Source organism: Trichogramma pretiosum, unplaced genomic scaffold (genome assembly GCF_000599845.2).
Source record: "Trichogramma pretiosum strain Unisexual culture from Peru unplaced genomic scaffold, Tpre_2.0 scaffold6, whole genome shotgun sequence".
Classification (NCBI taxonomy): domain Eukaryota; kingdom Metazoa; phylum Arthropoda; class Insecta; order Hymenoptera; family Trichogrammatidae; genus Trichogramma; species Trichogramma pretiosum.
The window spans coordinates 1505135-1528924 of NW_019641678.1; the positions used below are offsets into that span (position 1 = coordinate 1505135).

At 38.8% G+C, this 23790-nt stretch overlaps 4 protein-coding genes across 4 annotated transcripts; all 4 read right to left on the minus strand.

The window, feature by feature from the left end:
- Positions 1–523: 523 nt before the first annotated feature.
- On the minus strand, positions 524–3945 carry LOC106657862 (pyruvate dehydrogenase E1 component subunit beta, mitochondrial-like). Its single transcript, XM_014379553.2, has 6 exons — positions 3627–3945; positions 3440–3505; positions 2531–2737; positions 2184–2399; positions 1698–2112; positions 524–1622 (listed from the first exon to the last, which is right to left on the minus strand). Exons 1-6 carry the CDS (start codon positions 3633–3635, stop codon positions 1471–1473), a joined length of 1065 nt encoding a protein of 354 aa, XP_014235039.1. The 5' UTR covers positions 3636–3945; the 3' UTR covers positions 524–1470.
- Positions 3946–4134: 189 nt separating this feature from the next.
- LOC106657951 (pyruvate dehydrogenase E1 component subunit beta, mitochondrial-like) lies at positions 4135–6175 on the minus strand. Its single transcript, XM_014379672.1, has 6 exons — positions 5648–6175; positions 5463–5540; positions 5191–5397; positions 4913–5128; positions 4287–4849; positions 4135–4204 (listed from the first exon to the last, which is right to left on the minus strand). The coding sequence occupies exons 1-6, from the start codon at positions 5675–5677 to the stop codon at positions 4180–4182; spliced, it is 1119 nt and encodes a 372-aa protein (XP_014235158.1). The 5' UTR covers positions 5678–6175; the 3' UTR covers positions 4135–4179.
- An 851-nt stretch (positions 6176–7026) lies between these two features.
- On the minus strand, positions 7027–21251 carry LOC106657950 (calcium-dependent secretion activator). The gene is made up of 13 exons (XM_023460848.1): positions 21102–21251; positions 19535–20026; positions 17875–18272; positions 17333–17797; positions 16482–16841; positions 16011–16250; positions 15604–15907; positions 14608–14764; positions 14080–14534; positions 13034–13192; positions 12824–12940; positions 12499–12737; positions 7027–12411 (listed from the first exon to the last, which is right to left on the minus strand). Exons 1-13 carry the CDS (start codon positions 21162–21164, stop codon positions 12213–12215), a joined length of 3648 nt encoding a protein of 1215 aa, XP_023316616.1. The 5' UTR covers positions 21165–21251; the 3' UTR covers positions 7027–12212.
- Positions 21252–21768: 517 nt separating this feature from the next.
- LOC106657766 lies at positions 21769–22155 on the minus strand (the record flags this gene model as incomplete). The annotated part of the gene is made up of 1 exon (XM_014379441.2): positions 21769–22155. A coding segment is annotated over one exon (387 nt), but the record flags the coding sequence as incomplete, so codon positions are not given.
- Between the last annotated feature and the right edge of the window lie 1635 nt (positions 22156–23790).

Consider the following 23790-nt stretch of genomic DNA (forward strand, 5'->3'; position numbering starts at 1 on the left):
CCAGTCCATCTAATTTAATAAATACCTGTACGTATACTGCTCCTCTAGTACTCTAATACTAGAATAATTTTGATGAAACATAAAATTTGCAATAGCATGTCATAAAAGTTAGTAAACATTTCTAAAGTAATTCAATGTAATGACTTGCTAAAATTACGATATTAAATAACCAAAGAAGCTTCTAGAGAATTTCAAGAGTTTGAAAAAAAATTATGAAACTGCTCAAATACTGTTATTGACAATCTAGTTTCAGCACCCCTCCATATAAATTATTCTAACCATTAAAACTTGTTTAATAAAATGCACCTAAATAATACATCATTAAAATTGTAAAAATAATTGACACATCACAACTACTGTATGGGCCTCTATATGAATAATTACAAATTTTATGTCTGTGCAACTAATTATACTATTCATTTTCTAGCATAAAAAAAAATTTTACAATTGATGATTAAAAATTCATTTTCTTAGAATGACTAACATGGAATTGAAAGTAAAATAAATAATTTGAATCCAAAAAGTTTGTATATTACAGTTTATTTTCATTTTTATGTAATAAATAATAAACAAATGCAGCTCAAGAACATTATTTTGAGCTCATTATATGCCGATTTCATTCCTATAAATTTACATGATTGCTTAACATCGGCATTTACAATAACCTCGTCTCCAACGAATCGAAAATGGTAACATAATTACTTTTTGGTACTACTGGACCATTATAACAATTTCATTATTCTACATGTCAAATGGCAAAAAAACATATGAATCAAATAATTATCATATTAAAATTTAAAATATTCATAAAAAATCATTAAAATGATTCAAAAATTATTTTGCATAAGATAGACAGATCTAATTCTTACAAACGAATTTACAGCTTTAACAAATGGTGAATTATCATCCGTATAGTTTTCAATTTGTTTAAGCACAAAATTTATAAAATAGATTTCAATTTTTAACGTTTGTAAATTAAAACCGTCAATAATTTAACCAACGAAAATCGTCCAATAGAATTTTCAGATCCCATGAGTATAAATATAATACCGCGTTAAAAGTGGATCAAATTAGTTATTTTTCAAATAGATTCGCAAAATACGATTACAATATCTATAACAGTGTCGTTAGATAATCGACCTCGTAGCTCATTGAGTTCTCTTTTTCGTTTCGTGATTCAAAATATTTTCATAATTGTTTCTAATTTTATAACTAGTTCACAGATTTTCGTGCAAGTTCCTCTTTTTTTCTCTATCGTGTAACCTTTTTCGTCAGTGATTACGTTTGTACAAGAAGCTTTCCATGAGTGGAATAGAAAGCAAAATAAAAACAAAAAGGCAAGACGAGAAAACTCGAATAATTTGAGAGCAAAAATTGGTAGAAAGGAAGCGAAAATTAAACTTGGTGAAGAACAGGAAACTGACACGATTACTGAGAAATAATTTTTCTGCATCTGTTATTGGTGGGTAACTACTTTTCGATTCCTAAAACTTTGTTTGTTGCCGAAACAATATCTTGTGGTGTTGGTAAAGCTAGAGCTTCCAATGACTTTGTATAAGGCATTGGAACATCTGCACCAGTGACTCTGATGACTGGTGCATCCAGTTGGTAGAAAGCATCAGCTGAAATTTTAATTATTTTAATGAAAAAAATTTCTTTCATTTTTACTAATAATTTAATGTATTTTAGAAACTTACATTCCATAATTCTTGCTGCAATTTCAGCACCAATACCACATGTAGGCCAGCCTTGCTCAACTGTTACAATATGGTGAGTCTTGACAAGAGACTTGATAACAGTATCCATATCAAGTGGCCTCAATGATCTTAAATTGATGACCTCAGCTTCAACTCCTTTACCTGCCAGAGTATTAGCTGCTTCTAGGCACAATTCAACTGCCTTGGAATGTGCGACTAGTGTAATATGTTTGCCAGCTCGTTCAATTTTTGCTTTACCAATGGGAAGAACAAAATCTTTTGATAGTGCTTCATCTGATACTGGATACTGAACACCATATAGCAATTCATTTTCTAAAAAGACAACTGGGTCAGGGTCACGAATAGCTGCCTTCATGAGGCCTCTGCAGTCCTCACTATTGTAAGGAGAAATAACCTGAAATATAATTTCTCAATTGATAACCATCTTCTATTATCATGAAAATCATGAAAATTTTTTAATTGTACCTTCAAGCCTGGACAATGAGCATACCATGCCCCAAAACATTGTGAATGTTGGGCTGCTACTCCAGCAGCTGCTCCGTTAGGTCCTCGAAAAACAATTGGAACATTCACTTTACCTGCAGACATGTAAAAAGTCTTGGCAGCTGAGTTGATAATTTGATCAATAGCTTGCATGGCAAAATTGAAAGTCATAAATTCGCAGATAGGTCGAAGGCCAGCCTAGTTAAAAATACAAGACGTAATATTTTTTGTAAAATTCATATCTAAGACCATGTGAAATGAAAATTAGAGTAACAAACTATAATAAACTATACTATATATTAATATTACTGTATGAAAATTCTACTTACAAAAGCTGCACCAACTGTCATACCAGCAAAGCCAGATTCAGTGATTGGAGTATCTATAACTCTCTTTTCACCATATTTTTTTAATAGACCCCTAGAGACTTTGTAAGCTCCATCGTATTGGGCAACTTCTTCACCCATAATAAAAACTCTTTCGTCTCGTTCCATTTCCTCGTCCATTGCTGAATTGAGGGCATCTCTTACAGTCATCTGTGATTAAATATTCCATAAGTTTTTCAATTTATACCATATGGATATTTTTATTTGAAATGTTAGACAATTGGGATGTACAATTATTTTTTTAGTACTCATTTTTTTATGATTAAATAAAAAAGTATGCAGCCATTGTTCAATAAAATTCAACCATAATAAAATTTTATTGATTGTTTTAAAAACATTTTAATTATTGAACTACTAGCTTGTAAAACTAATTATACAAGCTTTCTATTGTGTTCATTCTTTGATAGTATAAGCAATGCTTACTTCAAATGAATAAACTACAAGTACAAGAGTAAATATTTTATTTTGAAAAAATGACATTCTCAGCTCAGCAATTGACCTTTCTACGTCCTTCAATCAAATTTACTTTAAGGTCCAATAATTAATATTTTTTGAACTGATAATCTAAAGGTGAATGTTCTTACGAAAATTTGTAAAAAAAAACATCATCTTGAACATTATCATTGAAAATTGTCGCAACAAGCATGGATGCTTTCATTTCATAAGTTTTCTTTCATGTACTTGCGATGTTTGGTAACACAAACGCTTACGCAGGTTACGTTCGAGTGATCATAATCTTCTGCACGAGCAGAAGCTTTTCAATGTACATGAGAAGAAGGGAGCTACTGCTGAGCGTACGCAGACAAGTTTATTAATAAAAGAATCCAGCAGCAGCCGATTGATCAAACTCACCTGCTGTGCAGCTGCCCATTTCGACGTGGAAAAGGATCGTTTTGCGCAAACACCTCGTGCAATCGTCTGCAACAAACGTAGTAATTATTTATTCAAAAATGCGCAGAAAAAAATGAGCAGTTTCCGCGATACAATCACGCGATGTGGTTTTTTTCGCAGTTCTCGTTTGACGATTCGCTAAACTTACCGCCAGCATCGTGAGCGTGTGTGTGTATTTGATTTTTTTGTTAACGCGTGTGCTCGAGGCTTATATAAACGAAGCGTTCGTCACAACACGACGTTGCTGCTGCTCTGGCTTTTCTAAATGTCTCGCGCTTTGCCCACGCACGCACCAAGTTGGCACAGGATTTTCGCTCCTTTTCGTACAGCGAGAAAGAGAAAGATACACAGATAAAGAGAGAGAGAGAGAGAGAGAGTGAGAGACGTCTCACGTCCACGTAAAAGTTACCGCAGGTCGGGCGCAGGCAGACGAGCTAAAAGACGTACGTCTGTGTGCGTGCGTAAAAAGCGTCGTCTGCGCAACGACGTGCGACTCGCCTACAGTAGGTTCGTTCGCTCGAGCCACGAACGTCATGTTCGGAGCAGATCTAAGCGCTAAATTTTAAATGGCGGCGAAATAACGTCGAGACTCGCTTAGCTTTTTTTCTCCGATACTGTTACATCATTTACTAGTAAAAAATGATACAATGTAAGAAAGCATTGTCAATGCGTCACAAAATCGACAGGCAAATTGGTTCCATTCAGATTTTCTTAGCCGCACCCATCCTGCGCAGTCGAAGCAAAAGCGCGTTATTATAGGAAATGTAAAATTGCCGGCGAGCACGAAGCCGTCGAAGCGGTCGCTTACCTCTTGGTCCCGAGCACCTTTTCGACGCAGAGCATGAGGTCGTCGACGCGCGGTATCGAGACCGCCTCCAGGCTCGCGGCATAGGGCATCGGAACGTCGACGCCCGTCAGCCTGATGACCGGCGCGTCGAGCTCGTAAAAGTGCGCCGACTCCATGAGCCGGGCGGCTATCTCGGCCCCGATGCCGCAGCTCGGCCAGCCCATCTCCACGGTGATGAGGTGGTGAGTCTTGCCGATGGACTCGTAGATCGCCTCCATGTCCATGGGCCTGAGCGACCTGAGATTGATGACTTCGGCGTCGATGCCCTTCTCGGCGAGCTCGAGCGCGGCCGCGTTCACCACGTCCATGCCGCGGGAGAACGACACGATGGTGATGTCCTTGCCCGGCCGCTCGATCTTCGCCTTGCCGATCGGCACGAGGAAGTCCTTGGACATGGCCTCGTCCGACAGCTCGAATTCCGTGTTGAGCAGCATTTCGCTCTCGAGGCAGACGACTGGATCGGGATCTCTGATGGCGGACTTCAAGAGGCCCCGGTGATCCTCGCATGTATGCGGCACCACGACCTGCGAATCGGCGACTTGGAGTAACGAGTCAAGAAAGTAGCTTCGCAGTTGGGGTATGCGCACTTTGAGGCCGGGGCAGTGAGTGTACCAAGCGGCGAAGCATTGAGAGTGCTGGGCGGCGACTCCGGCCGCGGCGCCGTTATTGCCCCGGAAGACGATCGGCACGTTGACCATGCCGGCCGACATGTACTTGGTCTTGGCTGCCGAGTTGATGACTTGATCGATGGCTTGCATGGAGAAGTTGAAAGTCATGAACTCGCAGATGGGTCGCAGGCCAGCCTTCAAGTATTTGCCAGTTTTCAAGCATTCGCTCGAATGGAGCAATGTCCTAACGGAATTACCATAGCAGCGCCGACCGCCATGCCGCAGAAGCCCTGCTCGGTTATGGGTGTGTCGACGATTCGCTTGTCGCCCCACTTCTTCCACAGACCTTTTGACACTTTGTAGGCTCCGTCGTACTGAGCCACCTCTTCGCCTATCAAAAATACCCGATCGTCTCGTTCTATTTCCTCGTCCATTGCCGAGTTTATGGCATCTCTTACGGTCATCTGAACGTATGTTCAATATTTTCATCAGGTTTTACATTAATTTTATTTCATACCTATACCTATACCTTTGTCGCACGGAAGCTTTGCGTAGTTGAAAAAAATCGATTCCAAGACGAACCTTTTTCGATGCCCAGCTGCAGTAACTGTTTAATTGAGTTCAATTTTTGTAAGGTTATCAAAACGTAAATATTAAGCAAAAGTATCGGTTTGCTCTGCAAGTTCATCGTTTATTAGGAAAACTGACGATTACCTTGTACACTCTGATGTGGAACGACATCATTTACGAGTTGATTTTATTGCAATTTTATCCAAGCAGCGATGAGAGTCCCGTTTATCAAATAGATATGACGTTACGAATACTGACTTTACTATTGTTGATCAATTGTGGAACTAACGCGATAAAACAAAATTATTGCGCAGCCATATTTTTTTATCTTCAACTTCTAAAATAAAAACTTTTTGCAAGTTGTAGAGTCACAAACCAAGAATATTCATTTTCAGTTGCTCATTAGAAACGTAAACGAAATTCGGATAATACTATAGCGTAGAGTAGATGATCCATTAAAGTAGCTCAGGTGAAAGATGTGATGAATTATTGGTTAAAGAAAAATTATTGATTGACCAAAAGAAAAAAGTGCTATAATCCAACTTGAATTGATATTTTGAAAGTATTTTATTTACACAACGTAATTGTTGATTAAATTTCACAATAAAAATGAATCAACGTGTACGTTAAAATAATCAAACCCTTAACATCGTCGGCTTTACTCATTTTTTGTTTGTTAGTTACCTTCGCGTTACATTTATTATTTATATATTTAAGGTTCTGTATATATTTTTTTTTCTTTCGGATATATGACTAAACTTTTAACGTCGTACTTGTGTTTCATTATATGTTTGTATTTCGTTTCCGATTTATATTATTATACGGCTCGCCTCTTTCGCATTTACAACAAAGTGAGTTATAAATTACTTAATAATTCTTGGATACATAACTCTTGCACACATTCACTCTCTCCGCGTGACAACACATCGTTTTCACGTAAGACTCGTGGTGCATACGCAAGAAAAATGGCTCCTAATTTGAGTGCCGCAAAGCTAATGTGACCGAGTAAAAAACAGATCTTAGTTAAAAAAATAATTCAATTTCCCAGTTGCTGTTCCACTTTTTTAAGACAAAGAAAAGCTGATAAACAGTTTATTGTAAGATAAAGTAAAGACAAGAGAGATGCATTACAATTCATAGTTTAGAAAATACACACCCTTCAAAGTGGTGATTATTCATTAGTATAGTAGTAGAATCGTTACGCTTCATAATATAGACGAGATTACTTCCTATAAAAATTGAGTGAATGTTATTCATATATTTTTGTGAAAAAAATACAAATGATTGTTTCCTTTTACATACTTACGCCCATTTCATGTGAAAAAAAAACATTAAATCATGCAAGACTTTGTATTTAACAATAAGTTTATCAAATGAGGAAAATAATGTGATGGGAATTCACTTGTGCTTTACTGACAAGGAAAAAATTCATATGATTTCGAAATCATTTCGAACAGTTTATAAAAATATTGCGGGAAGGTGAATATGTATATATGTGTCTGAATTTGAGTTGAGGTCCTTGGTTTCAAAGAGTTCATCTTTTTTATTTCTTGATTTATGACATGTTAATATGTAGCATTGAGTGATATGTATAACATTACAATCTACATTTCAAAACACAATTGTCTGTCGCGATATGATTTACAGTTACACGGTACACTGGTCGAAGAAAGACGTTGAACATAGTTAATTTTTTTCTTTTAATCGCGCAGCGCCGATTCTACCACTGTAATACAAATGCTTGATTCAAAATGTGGCACATAATTTTCATCTTTCTTAAAATATTAATTTATTAATAAACAACACTTGAAACGTAATGCAATGTCTGACTGACCTCAAATGAAATTGTGGTGCGTATCGATGTTTATGATGAAACATTTCTGCAGCAAGTGGAAGATGAATTATTGATAAAATTGATTCATTTTTTGGTATAATTTAAAATCTTTAATTTCCCAACACATTTATTTATCATCTTTTCTTTCGACTGTCACCACACGTACAATAAAAGTTTTATCTATACCGATAACATTATCCTGCACTCTTTCATCGAAATAACTGTAATAATATAAATATATAATTTTTTTTATTTATATAGTCTGTAATAAATATATGCTTATAGTAATGCACGTGCGAAAATATAATGCATAGTTCAATAGTTCGTATAATAAGTTAGGAAAAGCTCATTCATAACGAGGACCGCATTACTTTTTTCCTTTCTCACGAATCACATATTTAATATAGATTTTTAACATGATTCGTAAACTGCAGTTTGACTGTTTTTTGTTTTTATTTTACTTTGTCTATTTATGGAAAGATTGGTATCAACAAATCGATTTTACTGAAAGAGAACGCGAATGAAATAGAAATAGATTAAATCGTCAACATGAAAACTCCGTTGATTCGACGCTATATTTTGTAACATGTAGTACTTATGTGGCATTAGCAAGGAAAATGTCTTACAATATATTAAAATATTTGTACACGAAGAAAATATATGTATAATCCATGGAAAACTTTCCAAGTACTTACACTTTTTGTTATTCTTTTAGTTCAACATTTCATAAAATATATTTTACAATTTTATTGATATCTTTAGAATATGATATGTTAGTTCTTTGTATTAACGATGGCGTCATATTTTTCTTTACAAAAAATTTAACGTTATTATAAACATTAAATATCTAGTAATATAAAATAAATTAATTTCAACGATCAATTAATCGTCAAATCAACGGAGTTTATATAATATCACCACTGAGGGATACAGTTTTAAACTTTTCTTAGAAGAGAGCAAAAGTTGCGACGAAAGTTTTTTAACGCAGAAAATCGCTTTCTTTTAGCATTTTATTTAGTTAAACTTGAGTAAAGATCTTTATAATGCAACAAATTTACGATTTCATTACGAATCGAGTCAAGGGGCTCGAGAAATTAGTTTAACTATTGTTACGAGCAGATAATTTTCACCGAATTATGCAATATTGATTAAGTTAGTTCATAAAGAAAGGAGATTTTTTGTGTTTCTTCAGCTAGGCCAATCACTATTTAGACTCCCTAAAGTTCTATATCTCTCTATTTATTTATAGATACGTATAGAAATTCACAAGAGGCTATAAATTTTTCTGGATTATAGTTTTAGTAGTTGACCGCTTAACATCGAAAATTTGAAAACGTCCCGTAAAAGTTTAAAGGAGAAAATTTCAATACTGATCGTCAGGAATGTTATGCTTTTAAAAAAGTGAACGCCACATAAATCATATGCTTTGTCTCAAAAGCGCTTCTCTCGTCGTTTTTTACTTCTGTCAAAAGAAAAAAGTAGGTATTTTCCATTAATAAACTATATCGAGTCGTATTACAAGTTGTTCATCAATTAGCAAAGCGATTGAAATAATACGTTTGCTGGGTACCTTTTTTCTTTCTCATTAATAACACAGCACGGCTGATTGAGTGTTACGCTTTGAAGTGATGGGTGTCGCTGTACGTTTTAAAAGTGCAACAACCGCAGATCTAGCTAGTTGGAAGTCGCGGTGCGCAACGGCGAGCGTGGAATATTGTCTTTTTCGCACGTGGATGCGACAGATCGAAAATCACGCTAGCCGCGCACAAAGTCCTACTTTGACGCACTCGTAATATTGAATTTTGGGCTTTTTCAAACCTTACAAAGTAGATCTAGCCTGAAAAGGGTAACGAAAACTTTGCAAGTATCAAGCAGTCGGATAATGCTCACACAATGAATGAACACTTATAGAATATAGATTATAGGTAAAAAGCGGTTGCAAACTCTGGTCCACGCACAGTACACTCACCTTCGCAACTTTATACTGTCTTGAATACTTTTACAACGTCATTATACAAAAGTGCGTCCTTAAACAAGTTTCTGAATAAGCAATATTTTTCTCTCTAATTTTATTATTTTGTATTATATTTACACTTGTTGTTTACACCTGATACTTTGTATATAATATATTACTTTGCTCAACCCTATTTGATACATTCGTCATATTACACATTTACATATAGGCAATATGATTTAATTGTTCTCGTGATAATTAACCATTAAGCGTTGACATGTCCAGTTTGGAAATTGGAATTGTATCAATCAAACCGGTCGTTCGTTGAACAAAACATTAAAATTCGATGAAAAGTGTGTGATAGTAGTTCACAAAATATTGAGATATATTGCATTTTTGTTATAGTCGATAGAATAGCTTAGTAGTTTGCTTAATAGCGAATGATGTTTCGTTTGTTTCATCGTCATTGATTTCTTTTTTACCGTGCGGATGGTGCAAGGACATATATCTAAATGTATTTTTTGTTTTGTTTGATCGAGCGTGCCTTAATTTTCGGAAGACCGTAAAAGCGAAATTATTTCAGTGCCTAGAGCGAAGAAAATTAAATAATTTTAAAGTAACTGTAAACACGCAAATATACCGTCTGAATCTTGTACATACAGAACATCTCTACCGTACCCCATCATTTTTACAAACTTGCTTCGTTTTTTACCTCATAATTAATTTTAATCAAGTGTGCAGATCTTAAAGCTGATTTTAAATGAACGTTAAAATAGCTAATTATCTATTTTCACAATTTTATCATTTATCATTGATACGAAAAACAGTAGTAATATAAGTTCATTCAAATTTATAAAGGCACCGACCGTTTTTTCGTTTTATAGTCTTCAATCGTCATATGTCCCTCTGTTACATACTTCTTGTCATCCCAATCATAATTTTCTTAAACTATGACGGCGCTTCGATCGTTTCTGCTATGTCTTTATTTATTATTTTACTTCTAAAAAAATTAAACTGTAATATTTATTGCAGCTCTTACCCAAGGTGCCACGGTTCAAATATCTCATTTATTATTATATAACATGGACCGGATTCTGAACGACGTTTTCGCTTTCCTCGAGACACCACTTTTTTCATGACTTCCTCAACCAAAACTGCGTAGCTATCGTATATTACAACTATACCATTATTATTATTTAATATTATTATCATTATAATTTAATTATTGCGTAAAAAACTACGATGGCTATCGTGAAAAATTCTGTTTTCGTTCGTTTTTCATCGTTTTTTCTGTATCTTGAATTCAAAATGAAAAAGGCCGCCATACACGTTTGATGAGCGCAAATTTATTATAACTTAATTTTTATTTGATGAGAAAAATAGCTTGGAACGTTAAAGTCTCAAACTTTTTACGTCGATTTTGACCGTCGAATTGGTCTACATTATTAATAATTATTGTTATTATTATAAGATAATTATTGTATTTCATCGTATAGAGATAAAGAAGTACATTCTACTATCACTCTGAGTCTACAAACTCACGTTTATATTGGCCGGCATGTGCGCGCAGGCGCGCGTTATTATTTCGCCTCAATTTTTTTTTGTTAACCGTCGTCGCGAGAAATCGCATTAGAGAGAGATTCATAGAAAAACGAAGTTGCTCTTTTATGAAAAAAAAATCAATCGCTGTACTAGTAAAGAAGCATAGCAGAAACTTACGAGCGCAATAAACTACACCGCTCGTGTATTAAACGCGTTTGAATCTTTTTTAACGTGATTTTTTTGTTTGGATTTTTATCAATCCGCGATATTGTTATTGGTATTTTTTGCTCATATTTGGTTAATTCATCACAATTATCGTACAATACAATACTGCAACAGACAATTTGCAGCACTTTAGTTTTCTAAATATTTATATTTTTTTCATATTTTGAAAGGATAACGATCAAATTTACTGTTAATCAAAATGTTATCATTTATTGAAACAACGTAAGCATTAAAAATCGTTTCATTTAAAAATCACGAATCTATAAATTAATAAATCGATATACTTTCTAAATAGGAAAATGTTCACTTTATATCATTAGGCGTTAGTCGAATGAGACAACGCGTCACGTCGTGTTGGTTTCCCATTTTTTACGTTACAGATGTAATGTGTGTTTATATACACTATATAATATTATCATTTGTTTATACTTTTAGTCTAGACTTGACCCATTTTTTCATACCCTTAGCCCTTAACCGGTAATTCCTCTTTTATCCTTAACATCAGTGCATACATGTATATTTAATTTCCTCACATAAAACATACGGTGAGCACATAAATTTATTTCATTTTATATCCTGCCGTTAATTATAACTACATACCTATCCACGTTTCTTACGCAATCGCAATTGATATTACTTGAGCAACATCTTGGCAAATTCTGTCTAAACATTTACACGTCACAGGCGCATTCGAGCGGCATCCAATGATGCATTTACATTATGGATTATCAGAGATAGAGAGTAAGAGAAATACTTTCAAACGTCGCGCTACATCTCTTGTTTTTATTTTTCGACTCTTTAGTCGGCAAACTTGTATCTGTCAAAAGAACGGCAATGACGCAATTCGAGCAATTTTTCACTTAACGAAAGGACACAGGCGTCTAACAAACATCAACGATCGATCGTGCACGATGTATTATTCTTAACGAACATCGAAATTTTGTTTTCGTTATTCGTTTTCCATTGCATTTTAGTAGTTTGACTTGAACTACAGGTAAAGTATCTCAGCGTCCAGTCACTGAAAATTTCATACATCTTTCGAATTTCGTGGAAAAATTCATCGATTTTCAAACATCAGTAATAATAGACTGATGTTCAAAGGAACATTCTTATCAATCACACAGGCTGTAGTCAAATTGTCGATCGAAGCCTCCTTAGAACCAGCTAGTGGCTCCACCGAACTTGGTCGAAAGGCCGCCAATTCCCTTCTCGAACATGCTACCCACGCGGCTGGCTACGTTCGACGTGACGTTGCTGATGCTTATGCCGTCTTCGCCCGTCAGATTCTCGACTATCGTGACCTTAGTCTTGGGCCTTTCTACTTCGTCGTCGTTACCGTTCTCCGACAGTCCCCTGTAACAATATATACAAGTCGTATATTAGCATCGAAATTGTCAGATTCTTCGACGTGGCTGATCATCAATAAGCTACTGTACTTACTCATCATTTTGCGAGTTCATGCTTAAGGCACAAGTTGCTTCCTCGGTCTGCATTCTCTGAGCTATAGTCTGGTACGTTTTCGAATTCAGTTTGTCCTCCATGACTCCCTGAAGCTCAAAGTCGGAGTAGACTTTCTTGACGACGTGAGCGAGGCAGGTGCATTGAAATACGTGCAAACTGTGATCCATGCGTTCAGTCAGCCAATTGCACAACAAGCTCACTTGGGCTGTGTACCATTGCTGTAAATAAAGAGTGTATGGATTTAAAAAATTCAGATTTTTGTCTGTTAGAATTGATCCTGCATCGCTTAGTTTATTTTCTTTACCTCGAAAAAGTTCAATATCCACAATTCATCGATGACCTTACTGCGAATCTGCTCGGTACTGTTTCTCGTAAAACTAACATACGCATGACCCAATTCTTTGCCGCTGCCTGATACTTTCTGCAAAGTCAGATACGTGTGAATATCGGATTACATAGCAGAAGTATATAAAAATGACTGAAATATCGAGTGGTTTAATATTGAAATATTCACCGTAAAACTGAGCAGCGATCCGATCAACGAACCCTCGTCGTAGCGTGATAATTTCGATAGGGTAGCTTCAAGAATACTGACGAGCTTGTTAATCATTCCTTGGGACATGGCGGCCAGTGTCGTTTCAATCATGTTGTCAATTTTCGAGTGGTATTGATGCTACGGCAAAATAGTAATTGAAATATAGAAATCGAGCCAATAAGGATTCTTTACTAAATACGCCTTTAACAGCAACTAGTGTGTCCTAATCAACCAATGATTATAAAATAAAAAATAAATAATAGGCGTAATAATATTCTTTAACTGGATGAATGAACTAAGCGTTTGTTCCAAGACGTATCGACTAGCTAGCCTTATGATGAAAAATTTGTTTTGCGCCGCCAACTACTTTTTTTGGTAATAATCGATAAAGCTGAAATAAGGTAAAAGCAAATTGCATTGCTTTAAAAAATTCTTTCGTAGTCGAAGCACCATATTTTTTTGGGCTCATCTAGGGTCGTAAATATTGCACTATATCTATCGAACAGTTTCATAACTCTAAATCTATTGCAATTAGCAAAAACATAATATTTTAATCATCTTTTTAAAAATTATAGCTAAAAAAATGAGCAAAGCATAATAGAGCTGAAAGTTTTAGAAAACTTAAGATTTTCAAATAATAAACTGCAGCATGATGTTCAATTCTATACAATTTAAAATTTTTTAATTACTTTACTCTGTACCAATCAATTCCTAAAGAAAAGATCAACATATATGTCTAAGGATAAGGAATCATATACAGGTCCTCGGCTGTAAAAAGTTCGGAAGTACCCGTGTAAATTGATGCGTTATAAAGCATGAAAATGCACGGAAGCTCCACAAACTTTTTACAGCCGAGCTTCAACTGAGGAAAGAATAAGAATAATAGACCGTTACTTTACCAAAGTCCTTTACGCAACGGCATATATCATATACACACGCTCAATATTTTCTCACAGACTCCCTAACCAGTGTACTGAATACAGAGTGCAGAGTGAAAGATAAAAGAATCTGAAATAAAGACTCACCACGTCGACGCCATCGATCGTACAGAGCTTAAAACTCTGGTTTTTCGCGTCCAAGATAACGTTAACCATGGCGCACATTTCCGAGGGTATGATGTAATCCGTCGCCGAGCTGAAGGTCATACCTTTCTTGAGCCACTGCTGGAACGCCGTGTCGGTCTTCTGAATGCAAGCCTCCATCATGTCGCAAGCCATCAATTTGAGACGCTGTTCCAAGTGGACCCTGAACTCTTGATCCGGCCAATGAAGACCGCTGATGAAAGATTGAAGGGCGTCGAGTTTCCAGAATAGATCCTCCGAGGTGGCGCAGCCATTGCCTTTGATCTCCCAGCGCTCTTTGTCGAAGCCTTTGTGGATAGATTGGTCGATGGACGTTTCCATGAGATCCACGTAGCGAACCACCAGTGGAGCGAATGTGTCCCTCAGAAGCTGATGGAACCGCCCGTCCCTCAGATTATCTGCGAGTGCAAAGTTATTCACATTATTTGCATGTAGAATAATAATAATTTAGGCGATCGTCTAAATCCTTACCATCCATTCTAAGGTAATCGTTGAGCACTTGGAAGAGCGGAAAGCTATCCCAAGTGTCGGGCGGTTGTTCGGCGAGGACTTGGTTCATGTCGTTAGCAAAGAGCGCCCAGAAGATCTCGGCGTGCTCCACCAGGAGGTCGCTAAACCAGGCGAACGCCTGCGGTGCAGTGTAGTAGGAGCGTAACGTGAAAATATTGGACGACACACACTTACGGAGGGTGACGCTTTGTTCATGCCCAGAGCGGTGGGTTCGCCGGCTCTGGACCGAGGCCCTCGAGAACCCAGAAGACGCTATTCTCAATTACGCTCGCAATCAACTACTCGAATTTTCATTCACGCTATGGATTAATGTAACTTTAACCAAATCTACTTTGCTAATCAAGTTATTTACATCAGGCAATGCAACGCGAGATCGATCGCAACTTACTCGTGTCCAGTCAGCCAATTCCACACCTGCGCATCGTACCTTTTTCATTAACGGGCATCCCTTGGTCTTTCCTTGGGACTTTCCCGGTCTTTCGTCGAGTTTCGTCCATTTTTGGTCCATTTTGATTTGTGTTCTATGGTGTATATTTGTAATGTGCGTAAGCGATCGCAAATTGTCAACCATGTTCATTGTATTTTCATCAAAAAGTAGAGTATCTAATGGGAACTACCATGTCTAGTCCAGGTTAAAAACTCGTTTATATATGGAAGAAAAAAAATGTCAAAATCGAGCATAACTTTTGCAGCAAGCTCTAATGTATCATTTTGTGTACTAGTTCTAAAAATGGTAATGAACCAACTTGAGAACGAAACTTATCAGGCGGCTAAGGCTGGTATAAAAGTATAGAAAATTGTCTAAAATCGCGTCGTCTTCTGGGGAGGTTAATGGGGACCCTTACCTCAAAGTCCTCTTTAACATCAACAGCAACAACAACAACAACAAAGCATGCATATACCCTCTCACTCGAGAGCCCCGTACATCGAACATTCAGTTCTAAAAACCATATCTAATACCTCCGAATAGTGTTCCTCGTTTTGCTGCAACAAATCGACGCATAGCTCGGCTAAATGTATCAAATCCTCCAGCTTTTTGCTGGGAGGAACGTTTACGTCTCCATTGAGATCCTCGCCAATTTTAGCCTCGGTCGAGAGCCTCTCGTAGTTGACGTGGGCCGCGGTCTCCAGGCAAGCCTTGATCATGTTGCGGGTCTCCTCGGGTGGCACTGGAGTGACGATGTCCTTCATTAGAACTCTTTCTAACAAAGACAACGTAGCTTTCAATGTACCCTCGGGCCGACCGAATGGGAAGCTGAACCTGTAAGTCGGTCGCAACAATTAGCTCGTCAACTTTCATCGAAAGCACAAAGCCGTGCAACGACGATGTAATATATTCATCGTGGGTCGAACGTCGTGTATACCTAAAGTTTGTTATTTGCTTCTCGAGCAGTAGCCTCAGGCGTTCCTTGACTTCCTGAAATTTATCCTTTTCCTCGTGCGTTATGGATGCGACGCCGTCGGGTTTATTACCGTAAACGTGACTGGCGCAAAAGGCAAAACTGTAGTGGATCAGGGTTGGATCGATCATTATGCCTCGCTCCGCTCGATCGAGCAAATCGCTGAGGTAGCAAATGTGCCGGTAACAACCGCGCACCCCGTATCTGCAAGTGAATTAACAAACTCGATTGAGGTTTCGGGCTAGACCGTAGGCCACGCCTAATAGAGAAAAAGCGCCCGAGGACTCGAGCCGAAGACTCAAAGACAGTTTCGCATTTATGCTCCTCCTCGAGAGTCGGGGCTGTAGGACGCTACAGCTACGTTGATTTCATCGGAGCACAAACACGCGTAGCGAGGAAAAAGTCGATTTATCAGGGGGGGGTATTTGCATTCACCTGGCGCAATACTCGTCGAGAACGAAGACCTGGCCCGGCGAGAACCAACCGAGCGAGCAGTAAGGATCGTTGAGTCTGTAATCGAGCGTTAAATTCTGCAAAAACTTGAACAAGCTCGCGTGGTCGAATTTGCAGGGATCGGCGCTGATGTAGTCCTCCATGCCGTGCTTCTTGGCGCGATCCGTGTCTCCCTGGATCTTGCTGATGGTGGAATTTTTGTTGGCCACCGAGACGGGTGGCGTTGGCTTGTGCGACTGGCCCGTCGCCCGATACATGGCGGTAACCCACAGGTGGCACTCGTTCTCGTCGTCCGCCGCAAAGACTACATTGTCTCCGTCACGGACGGCGTTGAAAAAGTACCTGCGGTCATTGCCAGTCAGACAAATGCATGTCCAGGATGTAAAATTTGTGCTCAACGACAAGTGCAGGTTATTATGACATATATATTATATATAACTGGGAATCGCCATACCCGTTACATTGGTTGATCGATGTGTGGATGATTTTGCGTTTAAGAATCTTCGATATGTAGTTATGACGTTTTTTTTTGCGTTTACTAGTGTGTCATGAGATAATATGCAAAATGACATAATATGATTGATTATCGAAGTGTTCGCTGCGCAACCGCAATGAATGAAGGTTTGTTGGGGCTGGCTTGGAGACTAAACGATCCCGTCGCTGCGGGCCGGGAGACCTTCCAAGTGGACGTGCCTAGTTAAACGTGCGATGGTCGTGCAGCGTGCCGTCGTAGAGTCCACCGCAAGGTCCCCCCCGCTCCAACGCTCCTCATCGCTGAGTCTCCATTCCAAACATTGGGAATTGAACAAAGCCATTGGCCTGGCAACACTCACTTTCCGTCCTGCAAGTCCTGACCGGCCATTAGATAAGCGGAATGCGATTCTATATGGTCAACTGTAAAGCCATCCAGCTGCATCATTTCCGACGGCTCGCTTTTCTTTTCTTTATACGAGCACATCGCAAAGGTGTACTGTGAGACTTGGACCAATACAAAGTATCGCTTTTTCCACTTTTTCCACACGGACTTGCCGATGGCGTAGAGGTGACCGCAGTGCTTCATGTTGAGCGGCTTGTCCATGCGGCAGGCTATCTTGATTCGCAGGTCCTGATCGGGGGCGCTTCGCGGCACCGTCAGCCGATGCCACTCGGGAGCTCTGCTCGACAGGGGTGTCGGCTTCAGGAACACCTTTCCGAGCTCCTTGTCTTCCAAAGCCAGCATCGACGGGTTCTCCGTGTACAAGCGTACCTTCACGATCGGCAGCGGGTGCATCGTCGTGAAGTCGCCTTGTGTGTCCCACCTGTGGCGCACGAGAAAACAATCAGCATCGAGCGTATTATTTTATATCAAGTTATGCTGCCGAGTGGCGGCGCTCACATGGGCTTGGACGCTTCGGCCTGATCAGTCTGCAGCTTCTCGCCGCCTTCGACTTCCATGGTGCAGTAAACGATCCGGTTAGGCGCGAGACTCTTGATGCCCTTGACCTCCATGACGATGACCTCAAGCGGAAACGAGAGGGCAACGTCCATTTTGGTCAGTATGGGCTCCGAGTCCGCGGAGTCGTTTACCAAGGAGCTTTGGTTACGGGGGCGGGAGCGATCGCCACGGTGATTGTAGCGTTTCAGCTTCTGCAAACCGTATTTGCCGTCTATCGAACCCTTGGAAACCGGTAGGGATTCCAAGTTAGCCATTAGCTGGTTGATGGACGTCTTCAGCTCCTCGATGTAAAGCGACTCCATCTCCTTCAGAAGGAATCGCGGCATGAGCTTGCGATTCTGCAATCAGAACAAAGCCAGCGCCAAAGCACCCGATGAATAAGCTTTCTCGCGCTTGCATATTCTATCAATCCTAGAGAAATAATATCTTGTCCATTTGAACTTGTGCAATAATAGAGAGAAAGATTGGAGGCGCAACCGGTCGCCGCGCATACTTCGCAATAGCAATTATGTATGCGAGCTTTTCCAGCCGACCTGTTGCGCGCTTCCAATTTTTTCTATACTACACAGCTGGTGTTGTTGTATCGTATATTCGCGCGTGCACCTACGATATGCGATTATAATAAAGCCATATATTAAACGGCTAAATGTGTAAATGCAATTTAAATCTTTTCTTTTTCGTTTCTTTCGACCAGCCGATAAAACTGAACGAGACTCGAAACGATCTGAACGTTCAATTCTCTCGTCGGGCCGTCCTTCACATTCTAGCAATGTGTCAAATACTCTCGATTCTTTGCTGCGGAAAAAAGCTTGCACTAATCATCTAATGCCGACTCTAGAGTCGCTATGAAGCCTTGAAAATCACTATAATAATAAGCTCGAGTATTGTCAATATCATTTCGTTTTACTGAAATGGCCAAGTCTAACACCGATTAACATCTACTTGGTGTTGTATAATGCATATATAAAAGTTGTGTTATAATCAAGCACTTTGAATAATCAGAATAACATAATTGTAATAGTTAGTAGTAGTTACACGCAATATATGTTTTAATAATAATAACATGAAATTATTGAGAGGAGTAAGAGTTCTGTGATAAATTTGAATATATAATTCTCAATGTATTGCACTGATGATTATATGAATCTAATGTAGCATTAGTAAAGTTAGGCCATGATTAAAAGCTTCCATTTTATGAGTTTTAGAGTGCACAATTGTACATATATGGTGTAGAGAATATATAAGATAATACATATGTATGTTAAAGAGTTCCACTGAGAAAGAACACGTATAGTAGAGTATATAATATCAATAAGAGTCCACTGAGACAAGATTCCATATTTAGAACACCATATAACGACAAGAAATATGTAGAGCACATTAACCAGTATGTTAGATAATTATTTATTTGTATATAAACCTGATGCAATCATCGCAACGCGTAGTCATCTTTTTAAATATAATCAATATTGATTAAGTCATGTGTTAAAAGTCAATTGTTTGTTCTTTGGCTAAATCGAAGGGCGGGGGTGCGGGGTGTAAAAATGCAATGAAAAAGTGAACTCACACTAGCAGCAAGCAACGTACGATCATGCCGTACCTTCTCCATCTCGTTGACCTTCTGGACGCGGCCGTCCAATTCTCTCCTGATGGCTGCGGCCTGCTCGTCGGCCGAATCCAACAGGAGGGCATTGAACAATATTTGATGCTCGAACTTCTTCACGCCAAGTATCTGCTGGAACATATCGTAGAGCTGTTCCTTCGACAGTATGAGCTCGGAATTGAGCGACTGCTGCTGCATGCGCGAGGGCCGCTTGTTGTCCTCGTCGCCCGTGCCCTTGAATATACAGTCGAATTTGGCTAGCCACGAGGCGAGCACCGTCTCCTTGCTCAGACCGTCGATTTCCGGGAGGCTCCGAACACGCTTCTCGATGTTATTCCTGAATACCTCGCGGAAGTCGTGCTGCGAGCAAGCACCGCTTTGCACCATGCGCACCACCCGCTCCGACTTGAGGAACACGTCAAAGTAGTTCTGGATGGCGTTGTGGAAGGCCTCGTCGGCGATTATCTGCGTCTCGCCTTTCAGGAAGCTCTGCAAACCCATCGATTCATTACATAATATCCGATCGTCTCGCTCGAATTACTTCCGATGTGTGTGTGTGTGTGTGTGTGTGTATGAATGGACGTGTAGACGTGTGTGTTGCTAAGTATTGACGTCTGTCACGAGCTACTAAATATTTAAACTTTTCAAGGATCCGGCTATATGTCAGCCGGCCCGGGATAAGTAAATCGATCGACAGAAGCGTGAGACAGAGACGCTATTGGATCGCTGCCCGAAGCCTTTGAGACGTATGAGTATTTGTACTAAAATAACTGGAAAAAGAGCAAAGACAACTCGAGTTTAAACGAGTGAGAAAAAGAGTGCACATGGAGAATCAGCGCGGAAGCTCACTCGGAGACTCTCAATAGATATAATTTTTTTTTTTTTTAAATTATCCGACCGAGAGCAATTTTCGCATATTTTTCTCCAAGCAAAAAGTACAATTCTTAAGTTCAAGATTATTTTTAGATTTAACATCAATTAACATTACATCGAAGGTTTCGAATAATAATCATATGTTTAAGGGTCCAAAAATAAGAAATAATTTTTTAAATAAGTAACAATTAATCTACAGTGTATATAAAGAAACTTTTTTACTTGTAATGACAATAAAATTAACTGCATCACGAATTTTTTCGCCTTAGTTCATGAAAACATGTATTTCATGAATAAAGTGAAGCATTCTGTGTGATATAGTGTTTGTTTAGTGTAGTTTTTTTATACTGTTCTGATGATAAAATTATTAACTAATTCGAGACAAATAATTATAAATATGTATTTTGCCAATTGAAAATACAATTTAAGAAAACAACGAATTATTGAATAATAGACCTTTTTTTTATTATTAGGACTCATCCATTTGTGGAGTAAATTGTCAAAATATATTCATTGGAAAATAAAAGTTTATTAAAAGGTTTTTTTTAAGCTACCGCAAACTTTATACTAAAGAAACACACTTCATTTACATTAGTAAAAAATGTACCCGCATTGAAACGAGATAATCTTTCATGTTTGCGTTGAAGGGTACATGTACTTTTTTGTGTGCATGTATAGTTATGTGATGTACCTGAAAGCGAGAGCAGAGGGTCTCCAGCTGCTGTTTCGTGATCTTCATCTGTCGCCTCGTCATGTCCGTTGGCTGTTTGGCATTGAATGGATACGCGATACACCTCGAAATGAACACATAGAGCTGTAGGCGTGTTTTGCGCTCTTCTTCTTCTCGTTCCTGTTTTTCCTGAAAGCCAAAGCAACCAAAAAATCAACCCTTTGTCTCAAATGTGAGAGAAAAAAATCGATTGCCGTTGTGTTGTACGAAAATAGACGTCGGCTATAAGCTTCTTATAAGATGTAAGGGCAATGTGAAGGTAGATAAGCTAATCAATAAATTATCTTGATGCTATTTTTTCTGCTAACGTAGACTTTTATGTCGCGACTACTGACTCTATTCGCCAAGAGTGACGTAAGTCCCGACTACTTCGTTCCGCTACACATTCGGTAGATTAATTCTCCGTGCATTATTACAATTTTTTCTTTTTACGAAGCTACGAGTCAACTTCATCAGATTATTCATCTAGAACTTTTCTTTTTTGTAGCCGCAGAAATTGTAATGATATGCAAAACGAGAAAGTAAACAACATTTTTATAAAATTTTTTAATAAAATTTATACCTTCCGGACTGGAAAATTCAATGTAAACTTTTGAACGTATTGAAAAATGTTGATGCCAAGAAAGCTTCAAACGAAGCTCCAGTTTGAAAAAAGGCTTAACCATCCGATAGAAAAAAAAGCAATTGATAAACTCACCGCAAGCTCTTGCTCGGTCTGGGGCTCGTCTGCCACGGACGGCGAGGGGCTACCCGGCCTCTCTCGCTTGGACGAGTACGACGAGACGTCCTGGTGGGCGCTGCTAGCCGGCGAGAGCGAGCTCCTGCCGGGATGTCTGCGGTTCGGCACATCGAGACCGGCCCCAGCCTGATCGTCGTAATCGACGCCAGACGCCGAGGCTCCGGTCTTGGCGCCAGCGCTGAGGCCGAGGGCCCTGGTGCCGGGTACGAAGGCCCCGCCTGGGGAGCCTCCCGCCCCCGGGCCGCTAAAACTGCCTCCGGGCCCGACCCTGTGACCCCCGGCCCCGGCGCCACCGGCTATACCCCCGGCAGGACCTGCACCCCCGCCTATCGGCTGGTAGCGAGCCGCCGCCGGTCCCGGGGCTGCGACCGCCGGCCTACCTCGACCACGACCTCCTCGTCCTCGTGTTCCCTGATCGTCGTCGCTCTCCTCTTCCGACGAGCTTGGATCGATCATGTTGTTTCGATGCTAGCTTTTAAAAGCTTAACTCTTGACTTTCAAGAGATGATCCCTTTCCTGCCGTTCTATCGCTAAATATCACCTGATTAGGCGTTAAGCTGCGTGTGCTGTGGTCCTTGTCTTGTTTAACCACTCGCAAGACCCCGAGGCAACGGGGTTAATCAATATCACCGTTGCAACTGTAGAGCCGTCGTTTTGGCTGCCGTTGGACCGTCCGAGCACTGATGCTCGGGATCGGCTCAATTCTTTATTAACTTGTTTGTTTCGATCCTTTTTCGAATGTCAAACGGTTATAGTTTTGGACCTAAAAAAATATTGATTATTGTGTTTTTGACCTATAGTATGATGTTCATTTTAGAAAAATGTTATCTATCTATAATTTCCGTGTGAAATATTAAATTTTCAAGCTCACTCTTATTAATATTAAATAGACTTTTACATGCAATGGATACATAAACCAGTAATAAAAGCCCCTACAAGTCTTATCTTTGATGTGCTGTTTTTTTAAAATATGATGGTTTGCTTCAGATTTATCACAAGATCGATTGTGCAAACAAGCAAAATGAATTTTTTATCAAATCTTTTTTCATATTTTTTCGATACGAAAAATTCAAAATAGCTTAATTGACAAATTTAGATGTATAAATAGAAAAGTAATCTGTCGACTCTTAAATCTAGTATTGAGTTTTTTTTCATGTTTGTTGATTTTGTCGTCGATATAACGTCACATTATTGGAACGTGCACTTTTATAGTCTACCATTGGAAGAGATTTGGGCTATTGTAACTCGACCGAAAAAATGTTATAGGTCAAATCAAGTATAAGATCCAATACACAGTTCTAAGGCTAATCTTTCTTTTCTGAAAAGATCATTGAAATCTCGAATTGCTTCTGTTACATAGTTTCGCTTGTAGGTCGTAATTTTTTAGCCAATAATTCACGGCTGTGGTTATCAGAAATTCGAAATACAGTTTTAATTAAAGATTGAAGACAGTAATTTTTCAAGCAATAACTCAGAGATATCTACAGATTTTCCATTCAATATTGGTTTAAATTGTATTCATTTTTAATTACTATTTTCTTGTGACATTCGGGAAAGAGAAAACAAATTTGTAGATATTCAATTTTTAATTTGTAAAACAAAACATCGTATTTTTTCTTTTATTTTACACTTGTACAAAAATTGAAGTGAAATTTACAAAATAAAGGCGAAACATTTTCTTTGCTAATCAAGCACTTGTGCACATAACACCAAGGAGTTTTGAGAGCTTACACAATTATCGAATTCTTCGATGATAATGTTTGCTCGATGTTTGAGATTAGCCGCAGCGATTGTATAAGCAATGAAAATTTCAATCTATCGCAGGGGTGCGGTAAACATCTCATCGTAGCGTTAATCTTTGCTGCCGTGATCATAATCATATACGCGTACTGTCGACGAATTTAATTTAAA

Excerpts from the sequence above, each read along its gene's own strand:
- LOC106657950 (XM_023460848.1), bottom strand. The coding sequence starts at position 21,164 with ATGACGAGGCGACAGATGAAGATCACGAAACAGCAGCTGGAGACCCTC. Across the intron at positions 14,765-15,603 it reads AGGAACACTATTCGGAGGTA|GCGTTCGCCTGGTTTAGCGA; the intron begins TTAGATATGGTT and ends ACTGCACCGCAG. Across the intron at positions 13,193-14,079 it reads CGATCGATGGCGTCGACGTG|CATCAATACCACTCGAAAAT; the intron begins GTGAGTCTTTAT and ends ATTTTGCCGTAG.
- LOC106657951 (XM_014379672.1), bottom strand. The coding sequence starts at position 5,677 with ATGATGTCGTTCCACATCAGAGTGTACAAG. Across the intron at positions 5,398-5,462 it reads AAAGCTTCCGTGCGACAAAG|ATGACCGTAAGAGATGCCAT; the intron begins GTATAGGTATAG and ends ACATACGTTCAG. Across the intron at positions 5,129-5,190 it reads TGGCGGTCGGCGCTGCTATG|GCTGGCCTGCGACCCATCTG; the intron begins GTAATTCCGTTA and ends AAATACTTGAAG.
- LOC106657862 (XM_014379553.2), bottom strand. Across the intron at positions 2,738-3,439 it reads AATGGGCAGCTGCACAGCAG|ATGACTGTAAGAGATGCCCT; the intron begins GTGAGTTTGATC and ends ATTTAATCACAG. Across the intron at positions 2,113-2,183 it reads CTCATTGTCCAGGCTTGAAG|GTTATTTCTCCTTACAATAG; the intron begins GTACAATTAAAA and ends ATTATATTTCAG.